The sequence below is a fragment of the Symphalangus syndactylus genome, chromosome 18 (genome assembly GCF_028878055.3).
Source record: "Symphalangus syndactylus isolate Jambi chromosome 18, NHGRI_mSymSyn1-v2.1_pri, whole genome shotgun sequence".
Taxonomy (NCBI): domain Eukaryota; kingdom Metazoa; phylum Chordata; class Mammalia; order Primates; family Hylobatidae; genus Symphalangus; species Symphalangus syndactylus.
In genome coordinates, this window is record NC_072440.2 from 95,789,390 (window position 1) to 95,808,021 (window position 18,632).

The 18,632-nt window shown below is 40.3% G+C and overlaps 1 protein-coding gene across 3 annotated transcripts in view; it reads left to right on the forward strand.

Moving 5' to 3' along the window:
• Window positions 1-12,848, forward strand: part of CYRIA (CYFIP related Rac1 interactor A) — a 110,800-nt gene extending 97,952 nt beyond the window's left edge. For all 3 annotated transcript variants that reach the window (XM_055251861.2, XM_055251862.2, XM_055251863.2), the window contains exons 6-12: window positions 240-376; window positions 843-920; window positions 1,100-1,216; window positions 1,308-1,387; window positions 2,792-2,918; window positions 7,154-7,224; window positions 9,300-12,848. In XM_055251861.2, the coding sequence (XP_055107836.1) occupies window positions 240-376; window positions 843-920; window positions 1,100-1,216; window positions 1,308-1,387; window positions 2,792-2,918; window positions 7,154-7,224; window positions 9,300-9,363 (674 nt within the window). In that variant the 3' untranslated portion in view covers window positions 9,364-12,848. The remainder of the gene's footprint in view (window positions 1-239; window positions 377-842; window positions 921-1,099; window positions 1,217-1,307; window positions 1,388-2,791; window positions 2,919-7,153; window positions 7,225-9,299) is intronic.
• Window positions 12,849-18,632: the final 5,784 nt, after the last annotated feature.

The following is an 18,632-nucleotide window of genomic DNA, read 5'->3' on the forward strand; positions in this document are numbered from 1 at the left end:
AGCTTAGAGAGAAATTTACAAAACACTGTGGCCATGGGGGGTTTCCGCAGGGGAGGCCGCCTGCCCAGCCACGTGGGATTCCTTCTCTTCCTGGTCTGCATGCAGCACACCTCACATAGTTATTGGGAAAGACTCAAGCAGGTGATCTCTGAGATTGTCAACTGAGGCTGGGAATTGTGTTCTGTGAAGGACCTCGGTGGGCCACCTCCAATATATCTATTTATCCCTTTGATTTTCAGAAAAAGCTCTTCAGAGTTTATTGGAATCTCTGACTTGTCCACCGTACACACCAACCCAACATCTGGAAAGGGAACAGGCCCTGGCAAAGGAGTTTGCTGAAATTTTACATTTTACCCTTCGATTCGATGAGCTGAAGGTTAGGCCAAATGTACTGTGAAAATTTAATAAACTTGTACTGAGTACCTACTGTTTACAGCTGCTCTGTTAGTGCTGTGGGGTGGGTGGGTAGAGAAATGAGTAAGATGTAATTCCTTCCCTAGAGAGACATATAATGTGGTCAGAATTTGCATTCCATGTGGTAAAAGTAATTTAAGATGATGATTTGTATATGGAAATTTTAAATCTGCTAAATGAAATCAGAGAAAACCTTTTCAAGTATCTGTTCCACATTGAGACCAAATATACTTTCCCTGAAATCTAGCCCACAGGGCATATTTTAAAATAATGAAGTTGTGGGTCCTTATTTTTAACCAGAAGTTGCTTTGACTCTTATGTAACAAAGAGAAGTCCTGGAGTATTTATAAAATCTAATGTCTGGCCTCCTAATGCATATCCCCCATCTGCCTGAGAGATGACCTTCGCTCTTGTCTTCTGAATTTCAGATGAGGAACCCGGCTATTCAGAATGACTTCAGCTACTACAGAAGAACAATCAGTCGCAACCGCATCAACAACATGCATGTGAGTCCCTGGGTCGCCTTGATCTTTGCACCCTTCTCCATGGCTCTTTTGATTTCTGCAACAGGCAGAGCACAGAGAGAAGACAATGTCCTTGTCTATAATTCAGTTCCAGAGAAAAAAAAATTGGAGCATTTGGACTTTCTCTTTATAAATCCATCTTCTCTTCTTATTTTCATCAGCTAGACATTGAGAATGAGGTCAATAACGAGATGGCCAATCGAATGTCCCTCTTCTATGCAGAAGCCACACCAATGCTGAAAACCCTTAGCAATGCCACAATGCACTTTGTCTCGGAAGTAAGTGAAGTTGAGCAATGAGGGGCTTTTTTTCTTAATTCCACACAGGAGCTGCAAGCAGGGCTAATGTACATTTGTGTCTCCCATTTAGAACAAAACTCTGCCCATAGAGAACACCACAGACTGCCTCAGCACAATGACAAGTGTCTGTAAAGTCATGCTGGAAACTCCGTAAGTTAAATCAGAGATGTATTCGTGGTTGAGACTTCACCCAGCCAGTGTCTGTTAAGATGATGATGTTAATGACATGTAACATTTGGGTCAACACCCTAAAGTTTTCATGTATATTATCTGCTTTAATTTCATTAAGAACTCTGAATGGTAGGTGTCACTATCACTATTGCATAGCTGAAGAAGCTGAGGCCCAAAGTGGTTGGCTGACTTCCCAACAACTGCATAGCTTGTTAGGTGGTAGAACCAAGGCTCACATCAAAGATGCTGTAGAAGATGTGTAAGAACCAAATGGAGGGTGTGTTAAATGATGGGACATCATGAAAAATATATTGTAGAGAAGATACAAAACCAAAAGTTGACATGATAAGACTGTTTCAAGAGTGAAAATGGAGGTCTCTGTCTCTCTCTCTCTCTCTCTTTCTTTTTGTACCTAAACTAGTTACTACTTGTTAGATTTAAAAATGATTGAGAATACTGAGGATGAAGCAGCATGGTAATCTGTGCTCAAAATTCTGAGTTCCACTTATGGCTGTAGGCCCTGCTATGCCTGTAAATAACTGGCCTGACTTCCTGAGCCTCAGTTTCCTCATCTAATGAAGTTCCCATAAGGCCATCTACTTTGCAGAGTCTTTAGGAAGACCAGAGGCATCAAGAGTACCTTATAAAATCTGATAGCCTGTTCAAATGTAAGATGGCATTAATTTCAAATATTTCACTTGTACCAAAGTTAAGATTTATTCCAAGGCAGAAATAGTAATCATCTTCATTGCAGAGCCAATTCATAATGAAATAGATGCTAAGAAAGCCTCTAGAAAAAAAGCCCCTAGAATTGGCCTGAATTATCAGAATCATCAGTGACCCTGTCAAGGTAAGTGGACAAAATTCAAACTCTACAAATACTCTTGGATGCTCAATGAATGATACATAGTTTTTTTTAGGGATTTTTGCCAATCCAATACAATGTGCAGCCTGTGTTTTAACAAAGGAAGTTACTCTGACTGGAGAAATGATAGCTGCTCCGTAGAAATGAGCCCGATTCTTTTTCTCTGTAATGAAGCCATTACTCTCTATAATCTTGGGCAGCCAGAGGGACCTGCTATAAAATATTCAAGATTGATAGGTGGAGGAGTGATGTACATGATGAGCTAGCCCACTGAAGGGCAGATGAGAAGGGAATTTACTGCCCTTTAATTTACCTTATTTTCACACTGAATTGCTGGTTGAATAGATTCAAGGAGAATTATCATCATGGATTTCCTCGGGAGCATATTAACTGGTTGTTGCAGGTCTGGGATTGTTCCCAAGAGAGGATTGGAGGCATCTAAAGTATCCAGTTGTGGGGCCAAAGAATGCACATGTTCTGACAAGGAAGTGATGCCACTGCTGTTTCTTCTCTTGCAGGGAGTACAGAAGTAGGTTTACGAGTGAAGAGACCCTTATGTTCTGCATGAGGGTGATGGTGGGAGTCATCATCCTCTATGACCATGTCCACCCTGTGGGAGCTTTCTGCAAGACGTCCAAGATCGATGTAAGAATAGTTGTGAAATGTGCTTTCCAAATAAGGGCCCATGAATGTTGCCAGACCTTGTTTTTCTTCCTCAGGCGCCTCAAGACCACTCTACTGAGAGTGATCTTTCTAAGATGCACAGCTCATCCTGGCAGCTGTCCTCACAGCAAGATGTCCAGGCTTTTTCATGTGCTTAGGATAAAACACTCAACCTCAAAAGCATAGCAGCAATGTTACGATGCTGATCCCCTCAGGCTCTAATGGAGCTGAGCAAATGAACAGTCACTTAGTTGCGTGCAGTCCCTTCATTTATCCAGTGTGCTGTACAAATAGATGGTTTCTATCTTACGGGTGTCCTATTGTGAAGAGTTGGGAGATACTGCATTACAAGACACTATGGTCAAACCCCAAATTACCCTTTCACTTCCTCTCCCACCACTACCTGTTGCTCCACTCAGGTCCCATGCCTTTCCTCATCATTTGGATATACATGATATGTGTGAGTCCTTTCTCCTGCCCAGAGATCCCTTCCTCTTCCTCTCTGATGGGTGGGTTCCTTTCAGATATGCTTCAAACATCACCTCATCTAAGAACACATTTTCTGCACAGGACGAGCCTTCTTGCTTCTCTGGTCCCCAGAGCACTCACCGTTCTGTATTTTCTGACTCCCTCACAGACAATTTCTTGACAAGGACAGAGACCACAATATCTATATACCTCATGTCTGCTCTATTGCCTCACACAGTACCTGGCACATAGTGGGTGGAACTCAACAGACACCCTGTAGGTGTTTTGATGGATGAATGAAGATAATTGAAAACACATGATTTTGGTGTGCAGTTGCTTTGCTGTTGATTGTGGCATAAAGCACACCTCCTCTTCATCCAGCACTTGCCTGCAGCACCAACCCAATAGTGTATCCCAGGTACTCATATAAAGCCTTTAAAGTGCAGAATAGCACCTCTTGGTAGTAACTTACTTACTCCAGTATAGCTGAGTCTGGGTGACACACTGTGTTCACTCATCTGCAGAGAACAGTGTCCTGATGCTCTGGCCCTATGCAAGAGAAAGTCTACATGCCCAGGAGGGCCATAGATCTGAAGAATGCAAGATAATGTATCAATAAAAAAATGTAACTTGGATTACTTATTTTAAGGTTCTGAGTTCGTAGTATAGTTAGTCATGTTTCTTCATAGACTATTATTTTTAATGTAATTATTTCTATGTACCAAGAAAATAAATATTTATGTGAAAAAAATTTTGACACGTAGGAAATCAAGACACAGTAAATTAAATGTATCTGTAATAACCTCACCATAGGCAGAGGATAACTGTTCATACAGCAGCATGCATGTGTACCTTCTTTTAGTATAGATGCTTGTGTGGACGTGTGTGTGGATGTCCTTAACAAATTAGGACCCTGCTTTATGTGCTATTTTGAATACATAAAAGTATATTATGGGCATTTTTATACCAATAAATATTTTTACTGTATCCTTTGTGAGGCTTTAACATTTTCATACTATAGATTGAGTATAAATAACTCTATAAATATTATTTGACTATGGATTCAATTCATTACCTGAGACTCATAAGATATTCTCATTACCATAGCCATTTGTTAACTTGTCACAGAGTCAACAATTAAAAATACACTGGGTAAAATTATGCCTTGTAACCCTAATCTTTAAAAAGCTTGGCTTTATATGTTATTTACTGAGTCTTTCGGTCGAGGCTGTAAACCTTATATCATGTTAAGTCTTCACGCATAGTCTTGATGAAGTTTGCTTTTGTCCATGGAGGCCTCACTACGTAAGGCTTGTTCGTATGGATGTTTGCATGTACCTCTAAGAAAGTTTCAGGCTTAACAGGCACGGTAAACCATTTGAGACGGGCCATTTTTTTATGACATATAGGGTCTCCATTCAGATACTAATCTGTTTCTAAGCCAGCAGTTATAGTCACTGGGCTTATAAATCATTAGGGCATCAGCATCAACTGTGAAAACCCCAGGATCTCTTTGTGAGGGCCCGGGAGAGGTAGGCACTGTGTGTACTTACAAAGGGCATGCTTTGGAGAGCAGAATAGGCATGCAGTGAGCTCTAGAAACCTAGGGGAGGGAGAAACTAATTTTGCTGAAGAGCAGAGACAGAGGGTGATGTTTGAGGTGGACCTTGAAGAAGATGTAGGATTTTCCCAAAAGGACAGAGGGAAAGCAGAGTCCTCCAGGCAGGGGGAATCATCAAAGTGGCCGCCAAGGCGGCACAAGCCATTTAGAGAAGAAATGCTAATTGTGGACGCCAGGAAAGGAGGGTTGGGAGAGGTGGTGTTTTCAATTGATTTCCTTGGAATCTTTTGAAATGACCCAATAAGTAATCACCTCTTAACCCCTGTCCCCATCTCAGATTTCATCCAGAATTCCAGATCCATTTCCCATGGACACCTGAAATATGGCCATCCCCAAAACAGAGATTCCCCTCCCCTCACAAACCTGTTCCTTCTCCTGGGTTCCTGTCTCAAGTATTTCACATCCTCCAACCAGTGTCTAAGCCAGAGGCTGGAATTGTCCCTGAGAACGAGGAATGGCTTCTTCACCCCATATCTCATCAGTCACCAAATCCTATGGAGTTGACCTCAGATTAGTCCCTGTCTCTCCTTGCTCCTCCATGCCCACTGCTGCTGCCACACTTCACACCCTCAGGGGCTCTCACTGCCCCTCCTCTCTCTGTTCTTGCTTCCTTCTGGTCCCTTTCCATATTCACCACATCACTAGATTATTTAACACCTATCAAGGATGTTTTCCACAGGTAAAGGCCCCCAACTCCTGAACATGCTGTCGAATTCACACTGCATCTGGCCCCAACTGCATCCTTGACAGCATCTTGTTATTCACACCTACAGCTTAAATCACCCTAAGTGGAACTCCAGATTCCCAAACAGCATTCCCTGCTCTTCCACCCCTTCCACATCTGCATTCTCACTGCTTCTTAGGCCTGGTTCACAAGAATACTTCTACACTATGATAATCAACTATGGGAGAGGGACAGAAGCTCTGCATCCCTGGGCCTGATGCCATCCCAGGCCTGGGGTGGCATATACCTGGCATGCTTGTAGCTTCTCCCAATCTGGTATGCATGACAGACACCTCTTGTTTGCCATGACATTCTTTTTTGATGAACCTGTAGTGATCCTCACATGATTCCCAAACCCTGTGTTCTGGCAGCCTCCATCAGTCTATCAGGGTCTGTCAGGCCTGTAAGATAAAACTTTTGACATACAAGAAGCACAGTGACAGAAAATGTTTCTAAGGGCTGTTACAAAAGGGGCTCTAAGTATAACCAAATCCAATATATAACAGCGTATGAATAGCTTTGCAGGAAGATTCTTGCTTTGCCAAAAAATACTCCAGGATATGCATAATGTAATGTGATCTATATAAATTCAGTTTCCATGCACTCTCCAAATTATGGGTCAACTATACTATACGGACACAAAAAGGTAAGACACTTGCCTAGGTTTGTGAAGATACTAAAGAAACAAGCATGAAGGAAACTCAGGCATTTAGCCTCTGTGAAGTTCACATTCTAAACAGTGGCCCTTCATCAGTCCTCTCAAAGATGGCTGAGACATAGACTTGGACCTCCAGGAGCTCCTGATCTAGTGAAGGAAAGAAGTTAATATGGGCACTAAATTCTCCAAGTTTCTCTGATAAATGACAGAGTCATATTGGGAGCACAGAAAGGTGTTGATTGCTTCTATCTAATGAAGGTAGTGAGGTCAGAATAGGAGTCCAGGAGGTAATGATCTTCAGCTGGGTCTAAAATAAGTGTTAAGGGTTTGCCAGTCAAACAGGTGAAGGACAGAAAGCATTCAGCGCAGAAGAATGGCATAAAATTATTCAGATTTCATTCAGTAAATCTCAACTGAGCACTGAGTGGACGGAAGGCCCTGCATTTGGCTCCATAGTACAAGGCAAGATCAAAGTCTCAAGTCTTTGTCCCTAAAGCCAGGCAAGTGAAATGTACAATTGCAATATAGTATGAAAATTGATAATGATTGCAGTCATACAGAATCCTCTAGAAGCCCAGAGGAACAGCTCACCAGCCTGAGGGGGTAGGAAAGCCTGTTGGCCATTTCTGCGTTGGATTTCTATGGGAAGAAATAATATGACATAATGGGCACATGTTATTATGTGTAGACATTGGCATAGACAGTATTACTAAGATATTAACAAACATTGTGCTTTCTCCTCCTAGATGAAAGGCTGCATAAAAGTTTTGAAGGAGCAGGCCCCAGACAGTGTGGAGGGGCTGCTAAATGCCCTCAGGTGAGCTTCAACCCTGTGTCAGGCTCACAGGGAACAGCCAGCCTTTCAGGGCTATTGCAAATTTAAATACTGTTGTGGATACCACCAAACTTAACCCTTGCATATTTTAACACATTGAATCTTCCTAACAATCTTTGAGGTCAGCCCCATTTTTATCATTCCCCTTTTTAAAGATGGAAAAAAAATGAGATTTAAGGAAGTCAAATAACTTGCCAAAATTCACACAGTAAATGGCCAAGCTAGGACCTGAACCCAGGTGTGGGTCACCCCACGGGTCATGGACCTGATTCTCAGCCACACTGCTTTGGGGCTTAAAGAGACTCCTCAGAACAAGAGGCTTCCAGGCTCTCACTTTACAGTTTACCAGTGGTTCCCAAACCTGGCTGCACTTGAGGATTATGTGGGTACCTTTTGAAAACACTCCATGTGATTCTGACTGCATGTGACTCAGACCAAATGAATTGGAATCTCTGGGCTAGGGTCTCAGGTATCCATTTTGTGTTTCTTTGTTTATTCTAAAGCTCCCCAGGTGGTTCACATGTGCAGCTACCAGAATTGAGAACCCACTGTCTAGATGCCTAAATATTTGGCCAGCTGTGGCATGTTTCAGCTTCTCATTGCTAGCAAGTGATGCCTAGGCAGCTGCTTTCTTCCCTGGGATGCAAGTGCTTAATCCATTTCCGAGAGGGGATGCTTTTTTTCAGCTCTGACACATCTACAAGAATTGGTTGAATCACACTGCTATGTAAATCATTCTGATACTAGATTGCAGTCTAGAAGGTTTATGGCCCCTGTTGTCTTATTCATCTTTGATTCCCCTGAGTTCCACTCAGTGTTGTACATGCAGTAAGTGTTCAATAAGTCTAAGTGGGATGGATCAATAATGCTCTACGTATGTACAACACTCATGTTTTGTACTCCACCTCTAATCATATTGTCTCATTTAATCATCACAAGTCAGAGAGGTAAGGGTGATCTGTTACCCCCACTTAATAAATGAAGAAACTGAGACACACATAAAATGAACAAAATAGACCCTGAGGTTGATGCTGTTTTGCGGTGTTGCTAAGTCATCATCCTTTAGAAGAGACTTAGTATTAATATAAGAGCCTTCCAGAGTCTATGGGAAAAAAGCAAGGTTTTCTTCTGGTGTCCATTTCACACCAGGATGACTTTCTATACACAAGAATAAGGCTTTAACTTCTGAATGTGTTGAGCTTTCCAGCTTTATTCAATCAAGCAAAACCTTGTGCTAGGCCCTGAGTCCCATCTGATTTGTTAGAATTTGTGTCTCCTGGAGACACTGTGATGATGTCAGAGGAGCACAGGCTTTCCAGATAGCAAAATGTAGGTTTGAATCAGAAATCACAAATCTCAATTCAGTAACCTTCTGATCTGGAATAGATCATTTAACCTCTCTGAATCTTAGTTTTCTTTTCTGTAAAATGAAGGCAATAACTTCACCTTTACAAAGTTATTGTAACATGAAACTTAACATAGAGTGCCCACGACCTGGCCAAAGTTTTATTACATGTTAATTCTCTTTTCCTTTTTCCTTCTTTTGCATGAATGATTTCTACACCCGGCTATTGGGAGGCTACAGATTGCACCATTTTTGTGGGTTTGCTTGCCAGCATTTGTGCCCCCTTGTGGTGGCGATGAGGTTAATTAAGCATTGCCAGGAAAGTGGAGAACCATAAATATTCAAGTTCTGGCAATGTTGCTATGCAAATCTCTATTCTGAAATTTGTGAGTCAGCAGGAGCAGCCTCAGTGGTCAGGATTCTGCACTCAATCCCGTGAAATCCACCTCCCTAGAAAATGAGACCACTCATATCTCCTCTGTGTAATTATTTGATTATGTAAAATATCTACTTGGTTTAATAACCATAATACAAAATGCCTTTGGAAGGAAGAATCAAATATTAAATCTGAGATGACTGTGAGCATTGAAGTGTGGATTTTTGTCTAAAGAAATAAGCCCAAATATCAATTGTGTTTCCCAAGGTAAAGATGGGCTGAAGCTTACACGGAGCACTGTTTGCCGCTAACCTCTACCATTCTGTCTCCATCCAGGTTCACTACAAAGCACTTGAATGATGAATCGACTTCCAAACAGATTCGAGCAATGCTTCAGTAGAGCTCTGCTCAAAGAAGAGGATCTATGTGCTGACCTCAGAAGATGTATATGTTTACATAATTTAATACAGATTGATGTTAATACTTGTGTATTTACATAACCGTTTCCTTCTTGTCACTGAAATATATGGACCTTAATTTGTATCCTGACTGACTCAACCCAGCAGAGCATAAATTGACTTGAGAGCCTTACCTTTGATGTCTGAAATGAAACCCCCTTCTCCAAAGGCAAAATTCGGAGACTTTGATCTTTGCTACTGGAGTCCTTTAGCAACACCTGTAACGATAAACAATTCCTAATTGTTTGTGGTAGTATTTTAATTCTAGATGTGTTCTCTCTCTGGGAAGTATAGTTTATAGAAACACAAAATATTTGATTTCCTGTGTCGGCTCAGCTACAAGAAACACAACTGTTATCTTGACAGAGGAAGAGAGGAATCCAAGAAAAATGCATGTGGAGAATTAAACCCAAGTGTTTTGAATTCAGCACACCCCCTCTCTGTCCTCAGACTGCAGTCCACACGTGCAACTTCTCTGTTTGCACGTGTTTTATTAATCAGCATATTCCTTTTCTGTTTGGATTTATATCCCTCTAATGTTCTCCTTTAATTTCACAAGAAAAAAAAATCTCCTGTATTTTAATCAGTTAGTGGGAGAGCAGCAGAAATAGATAGATGTGCTGTTGCCACTGGACTGATGAAGGTGGCTGTCTTGGAACTGGGAGACAGGTCCTCAGAGGTGCACTCAGGCAACAGGACAGCCATCTCTGTGCTTCAACCCTCTGCCTACAGGGATTAGGGAAATGGAGCTTTGGCTTTGAAGTTATTTGTGAGTTTAGCAACCTTCCAGTTACCTGCAGAGTTCTGGGTGCACAGCCACCCCTCATAGGAGCCCTGTTCTCTGAAGACCATTCATATGAGAACAAAGGTCTAGGATACTGCATTAGTTACCAGAAAACTAGGGGAATTTAGAGGGGAAAAAAAAATCCAATCCATGTTTTCTGTTTCCCAGGATTTTAAAAAGTAGCTCTTCCCAACCCTGTTGCTAGCTTGTTGCAATATAAAAGCCCTGGTGCACCTGAATTTACTCCTGACCTTACTAATGATTCATAGTGTGATCTTGGGAAACGTGTTTAAGCTTTCTGAGTCTTAACCTCCTTGTCTCTAAAATGGGCAATTAAAACAATCTTCAAGAGCCCTGTAAGGTTAACGCTGATAAAACGACTGACTCCACCCTTCTTCCTTAGTAAGTAGTATCCAGAAAGCATTGCCCCACCTTGTCTTGTTGATGAACAATATTATGAAGCCTGCAGTCATTCTCTCTGTAGATCAGAGCTTAGTTCGAATGGAATCATGAAAATCTCTGATTCTGGCCTCCTAAGGAAAAATGAAACCCAGAGGATGTGGTCATACAGAATGGCTCCCATGCGGTCCTAGAACCCAGGATGCTTCACTCTTAACTCCATGCTCTTCCTTTTATACCATGTGGCTGTGAGTATATACTATGGGATGGGATTCAACCCTTCTAAGTAATCCTGAGTCTGGTCTATATTGTTACTTGCCTGTTTCCACTAGAAGGAGTCACCCAGACATTTAGTGAGTGATAATCCTAGAAGTTGAGTCTGAGTACATCAGAGTTTGGCATTATTTGCAACATCCCAGGGATGATCTGTAAGACTCCATTGCTTTCTGGACTTTAGTGACCAGCTGATCTTCCCTTGGATCCTCCAAGAAAGGGGAAAAAATACCTGTCTTATGTTGTTTTAGCAAGGGAGTTCAGCCAAGTGGCAGGAGAGATTCCCTGGTCTGCATCTAAACATCAGTCAACAGAGAAGGAAAAGGCTCTTTTCCTTGGAGATTTTCAAGTTGAAGTACAGCTGCTTGGATGGAGGTTCTCTCATCAGAGTAGAAATGCGCTAGATGGTCTTCAAGACCTTTTTGAACCTATGGATTCTAAACCTTAGAGGAAGCCAGAATATGTGATTATACCAGATGAGGAAAGTTAGGAGATATTCATCTTAAGAGATATTCTATTTGGCAGTCACATGTTACACTTGAGGAACAATTGTCTAGACTAGAAATATAGAACCACACAGTGTTTATCATCATTGGGTCAATTTCTCCCCCTCTATCAAGTGAGGAGATTAAGGCTTAAAGAAAGGAAAGGACTTGCCAACCACCACAGGGCTCATGAGAGGCTTGAACCCATGTCGTGTGCCTCTACCACAGCTGACTCTCAGCTGGCTAAAGAAGAAAATGTGAGGAATTACCTGTCAAATTAGACTGAGTTCAGAGTAAATAGATGAGCACATTTATAACTCTAAATTAGACTTGCTATCAAATGGGACCAAACATATGGAAGGGGCTGCTGTCCTGCCTCAATTTAGCCAGGCCACCTTGTCTCAAAGCCAAGACTCAGCAGTACATGGATTCTGGGAAGTCCGGGGTCTGAATTGTTGTCTCTGATTACTGGAAGGACAGGTTAACTGAATGTCTGTGATCACTAACAGGTGATGGGCTTTGTGCCCACTCCAGAGACATTGTGGGAGACAAATTCTTTTAACAGCCTGTCCTCCTGGCATCAGGAGTCATTGAACAATCATGGATTGTTGTGTTTGGGTTTTTTTTTTTTGCTTTGTTTTTGGTTTTGTGTGTGTGTGTGTGTGTGTGTGCTGCATGCACATGCGTCCAAGACTTATGGGTGGTTTAGGGGAAAATGCTAGCAACAGTGTCAATGTCATTGTTAACTATATTTCATATTTGAGGTCTCATTGTTTTCAAATAAACAGTGTTTTCCATGACTGAGATATTTATTTTTGGGAAAGCAACAAGGTAAAAATTATGTTTCTCAGATGCACTGCTACTTTGGCGTTATTACTCTGTTCTCAGAAACTCTTTGTGTGCCACAAGGAATTAGTAGTAGAAAGAAAACCAACAACAAGAGCAACAAAAAAAAAAACAACTGGAAATGGATGTCTTCACTTTAGGAGTGGAGTATTAACAACCAGAAAGAAAGTTTGGATATTGCCTTTTAACTACTAGTTAACATCATGCTTGATCAACATTTGCTCCTAGTTATCACCATTAAATTAAGACATTAATGGTAAACTGAGGTTACTGATGCATCATCACATTTAAGTAAAAATAATTTCATGCTTTCCCCAAAGAAAAATTAAGCCTCCCAATCTTAGGATCCAACTGTGTAGTAGAATTCAGAGACTTCTCATTCAATCTTATATCCTATGCAGCTACAGATATTTTTTAAATGTTAGTAATAAACATTGGAATTTTGTCTTAAAGAGTTTAAAACCTTGGAACCCAGTTTTCTCACTACATCTGTAAAGGCCATTACAGACCCAAAGCTGTTTTGAAGTTTTCATATGTTGTTTGCTGAAGTCATTGTAATTTTTTTTGCCTGCTTTGCCTTTTTTGTACAGGGGTTTTGAGTGTGAAATGAAAATTAAAGTTTGGTACATATATTTAAAAATGCACCTCTATTTTATATGATGCTCAGGGTTGAGTGGGTGATAAGCACATGATGATTAGTCTACATAGATATTTGCTAGACCCGTACTCTGAGAAGATCACACCAGCAGCCCTTCACCTCTCTATACCTGAATTTCTTAAAAAAAAAAAAAAAAAAAAAAAAGTCATACACAAAATGTGCTACTCTTGGTACCAGCTGTCTTTTGTTCATTTTGCAAGAGAACCCTGAATAACAGCCAAAGGCAGGAAATTACAAAAAAAAAAAAAAAGGCAGAAAATGAACAGAGACGTGATTGATATCTAGAGATGCCTGAGCCCTACTTGTCGAGAGATGCTAAGAAACACTAATAAGTGATCTTTTATTCTTTCTTTTGAGTGCAATACTACTTTATGGGTTTGGCAAGATCAGCAAATAGCCTGTTTTATGTTAAGTGTATTTTTCAGACAATGTAAGCCCTGAAATAATTCTTTTAACTATTCAACTTTTAGGCTTTCCTATAGCATTGCTTTTAATCCCTGCACTTCTGAAGCTGATCACCTGAGTTCTAATTGTGTGTACTATCAATGGCTCAGAATTCCCAAGAGAGACCTTCCATGATGCCCTGTGCAAAAGACAAAAGCACAATTATTAGGATTATTTGTGACACAAAGGGAAAGAAATAGAAATAGGAAATTTTCTGTAAATTGACAAATGGACAAATTTAAAGAGATAAAAGCTAGAAGGAGAGGGAAGGAAAAGGGGCCTTGAAGAGTGTGCATGTGTGTGCCCCTAATTAAATGAGTGTTGAGAGTCAAAGACATGAAAAAATAAGGAAGGAAGAATATGCGTAACTGTCAAGGAAATACAGATAGTGAGGAACTGATGGATGTGCAATTCAGAATAGTCTTTATACCAGCCAGAAAGTTGACTGTTATTCAGGGTTCTCTTGAAAGGATGGGGATGAGGAGCTCAGCTGACCACATTCATGAAACCTGGTGAATATTTGCAGTCTTTCTTCATGCCTGATTTTACCTTTTGGCTTATCAATGTGTAGATAGAATTTCTAGGTGTTTTCTGCTTGAAAGGTCTATATTATATTTGGCCATCACAACTTAAGTGACTGATTAAATAATACTGAATTGTATCGATCAGTTTATTTAAGCTATTCATATTCATTAAATACAATAATCCATCCAATACCTAAATCCTAGTGCAGACTGGCCTAATACCACGCTGACCTCACCTTCATAGTGCCTCTTATATCATTAATAAAGTTCTAGGCCATTCTGTCTGCTTCTGCTCAGAAGTCAAACTCTAAAGAAGAGAGGTTTCCTGCGCTGGTCCCATCAGGTTCCTGAGGCTGTGTCTGTGACGCTCTACTGCTTTCCTTGCCTATTTCTCTTACATAAAAGTCTGAAAATTCTGGAACTGTTGGAAATGGATGTTCTGAAAATGTGTTCTGCAAAATACTCCCATCAGATTGCCATTTAAAATTGTGCTATGTAGAATTTTAGGTAAATCTCAGAATTTAATTTTAAAAGAGTGTCTTTGGAGACACACCTTTTTAAAATTTACTTAAGAAAATCTTTTCTTGGCAGGACACAATCCCAGCACTTTGGAAGGCTGAGGTGGGTGGATCACCTGAGGTCAGGAGTTTGAGACCAGTCTGGCCAACACGGTGAAAGCCTGTCTCTACTAAAAATGCAAAAATTAGCTGGGCATGGTGGCATGCACCTGAAATCCCAGCTACTCAGGAGGCTGAGGCAGGAGAATCGCTTGAATTCGGGGGACAGAGATTGTAGTGAGCCAATATTGCACCATTGCACTCCAATCTGGGTGACAAGAGTGAAACTCCATCTCAAAAAAAAAAAAAAAAGGAAACAGAAAAAGAAAAAAGAAAATCTTTTCTCTATGACATCTTCTACTTTCCCCCATCAAATCTCACACTGCCAGATTATTTCTTTTATCTGCCTGCCTTTTCTGTGTATTTTTAAATGTTCCTTGTTTGCACAATGACATGCATTGTTTCAAGATGGGAGCTACATTTTATTCACCATTCTTAAGCCACCCAAGAGGTAAAGTTTTCAGTGCTGTGATTTGAGGAACGGAAGTTTTAAGAGGCTCCCTACACCTTGAAGAACATGCCTCTAGAAAATATCAAAAGCACTTGGGTGAGGCTATCAAATTATTTTCTTCCAAATGTCAATATATTTGAAAGAAAATGTTCCTTTTATATGAGACAAATAATAAAATCACTGTGGGGAAAGGTACGGTAGCAGTGGGGTTCCATGTGACTGTCAGTGGGGAGGATAAGCTAGACTATGCATAGAAATGATAGGGAGCTCTGGTGAACTCTGAACCTGGTGAGTGTTTATTATCTGTCAGATGTGTGGGCATTTCCACATCTATGGTGCTGTCATTAATGCACATCCTCTTTTTTTGGTCTATATGAAGTCTACTTGTGTACATTAAAGCCCAGGTCATTCTCCACCTCCTTTGTGAAGCTTTCCCTAATTATACCAGCCCATGCTAACCTTTCCTTTTCTGGGTCCCTAATGCATTTAATTTATTTGATACTAAATACAGGCCACTTTATAGCACTTGAAATAAGCATTTGTCTTTTCTACTAGATTTTGATTTCCTCAGTGTGTCGCTTAGAAGGCTGAGCTCAATATAAGCCAGTGGCCAAGAGGCTGTCTGCCAAGGGGAAACTTCAGGGTCCTGAGACCTGATATACTAAAATCAAACCCTGAGAATTAATTTCTACAGCTCACCAACCATCCACAATAACAAATTATCTGCTTCCTTGGCTGGTCAATTTTATTTCAAGAGGAAATATTTACCTACCTGTCAGGATGTTTTCAACCTCTGTGGACACAGCCTACAGCTTGAGGCTGCTCTGCCAGGAGTCCAGATGAGAAATCAGGCTGTTGTCTTGATCAAAAGTCAGTCAGCTAGTCCTGGCAAGGGCAGGAAGCCAACATAGTAGTTAAATTATGTCTTGGGACATCAGTCTGGGACAAGGCTGCTACTTTATAAGAGAGCTGAGTTTGACACACTCAGAGGCAGAAAGGCACCAGAAGCAGGGGAGTTCACATAACCAGACAAATTGATTCAGCACCTTGGAGAGCAACCTAGGTGTTGTGCCCTAACAGCAGGGGAGTTCACATAACCAGACAAATTGATTCAGCACCTTGGAGAGCAACCTAGGTGTTGTGCTCTAACAGCATAGTCTTTACACTGGATTCTACAAGCCCTATTAGTTGGTTCAACTTTGTCTCTAGAACTCTGGTTTTCAAAGATAATATGCTCCTTCTAAAAATAAAGTTACCAGGTAGCTAGAAACCCACTTTCTTCTTTGTGGAACTTCTGAATATCACACAAAATGGGCAGAAAGAAGTTTTTGAAATGCCGAGGAATCACCTTGAGTGTTCATATTTATGGTGTTTTCAGATTTAAACCAAACTTATAGGCATGACTCTTTCTTCTTCTTTAGTCCCACACCTCTTAGTCATACATATTTCTTTCAAAAGAGCTCTCAAAATATAGCAACTTTTCCCTAGTGTGTTTTGCTTTATTTTCTCAAACCATCATCATCTCCTCCCTAGATCACCCAGCCTTTTCTGTTGTGGCTGCAATTTTTTCTCCACACAGCCAACACTCATTTTGCTGACATGTATCTGACCATATTGATGTCTTTAGAAAGTTTCCTGAAATATATTTTCAGAGTTTTTAATTGGTTTTCAATGTGTAAGGTGAGAGGAAGATGTCAATTTTCAAATATTTGTGAAACAAGATTAAAGACATTATTTTACTATTGTTTTTACTACCGGATTTTTTTTGTATATTGCAAATCTCCATGGGAGGGTATACCATATGGTATATATCAATTCTCAAGTTTATTTGTCTAAAGACTCTTGTATATTTCACAAAACATCTATAATTTCTCATGGACATTAGCATTCTGCAAAAACATTACTAAGTCAAACTCAATAGCTTGAGATACAAGGCCTTCTATGAGATAAACTACTTAATTCTCCCATCTCACTTACCTTCTATCAAACACCCATCCCATTTTCCCATGCTACAAAACTGGTTACAGTTTTCTAACATATCATCAATTTTTTCATAGTTATATGTTGCTAATAATGCTTCCCCTTATGTCTGAAATTCTACTTCCTTTCATCTGCCTTATAAAATTATATTCATTCTTCAAGGCACTGCTCAAATGTTTCTTCCTCCTTGGACCTTTCTGTGTCCTATCCCAAAAAAATTATGAACTCTTTTCTGTGGTTCTTATCCCTCTCCTCTCTCTCTCTCTCTCTCTCTCTCTCTCTCGATCTGCCTATATACACACATACACAATACATACACTTTAATATATATGCAGTTTTATATATAATCTATATATAATATGGTATTTAATATTATATTAAAGATGAGTGAGATTGGAGAAATAAACACAAAGAGACAAACATAAATGAAAACATGTTACATATGGATGTTCATCATAATATTTTTCACCTACGTGTTTACTTATGCTTTCTTCACTGAACAATGGATTCCTTAAAGGCAGTGACTATGTCTAATTTCTCTCTTAACCTCTCTATTTACATAATCTAATGAAATGCATAGCATTCAATGTCTGCTAAAGGCATATTTAAATGAATTCGCTCATCTCGCTTAGAGCTGAAGCCCAGGCCATCCCACCACTCAAAGCAAGATGAACTTGTGTGCTTTTGCACAAATGCAGTTCTGCCCGCTGATCTCCCTCTGGTGGGAGCTTCACTTTGCTGAGGATGCTTGTCCAGAACGACTATGTAAGATTCAAAATAGATGTCATGGTAATGGATATAGTCTGGCTCTTGCTCTACTCTCCAAGCCATGATTCTGGCATGGACTGTGCAATCCTGGAAGAAGAATCTTCTTTTTGTGTTCTCACAAAGCAAGCATGAATGATGATAGCCATGCACCAGGCCATCCAGAAACTATTGGTTCTCTGTTACTCCTGTTAGTGTATTTGGTACTGCCAGTATACTCTGCTACTCTCACCTAAATAAATCTCCCCAGGATCTGTCAATAAGATGCTGATAGGATTTTCCTACAGGAACATTTCCCCAAGATGTTCATGCTAGAGCATGTCTCAGATATGGGTTATTATTCAACGACACATTTGGGTAAGGGAGAATAACAAAACCTAATCACAAATGTTCATCACTGATCTCTATGGTAATTGTCAAATTTAAAGGTGGAGGCAAGGGTGAGCCACCTTTAATGCTGAAAGCTGCCTGTGCCACACTAAAGTTCTTGTAGTGCCAGAATGGATACATCACCACAGAACCTGATATATCACAGAATTGTAGTCCAATGCAATCATACAATATGGAGACAGAGACATGATTACCAGGTGACATAGCATTTGGGCTGGTTGGCCTAAGAAGGTAGAGATTGTCCTCAATAAGGTGGAGAAATGTAAACACACTAGTATATAAGGTGATAGGCTTCCACTACGGAAAGTGAACTTATTTAGAGAATAGCTCTCTTTGCTGAGTTGTGAAACCCAGCTATCTTCAAAGTTCCTGGGTCAACAACCATGAATGCCTAGGCACTGAGTAAGATGATGGAGGATTAGCCACTGGACCAGGGGAGCGATAACTAAAGCCATTTTCAGGATTGATCCCATCCACTGGCCTACAGTGAAAAGCTTCAGGCTTGATATAAGTGAAGTGTAGAAAAATATCTTTAAAACAAATAATGTTTCCCATAATATGCCATTATTTCAAAACTTTTAATATTTTCACGTCT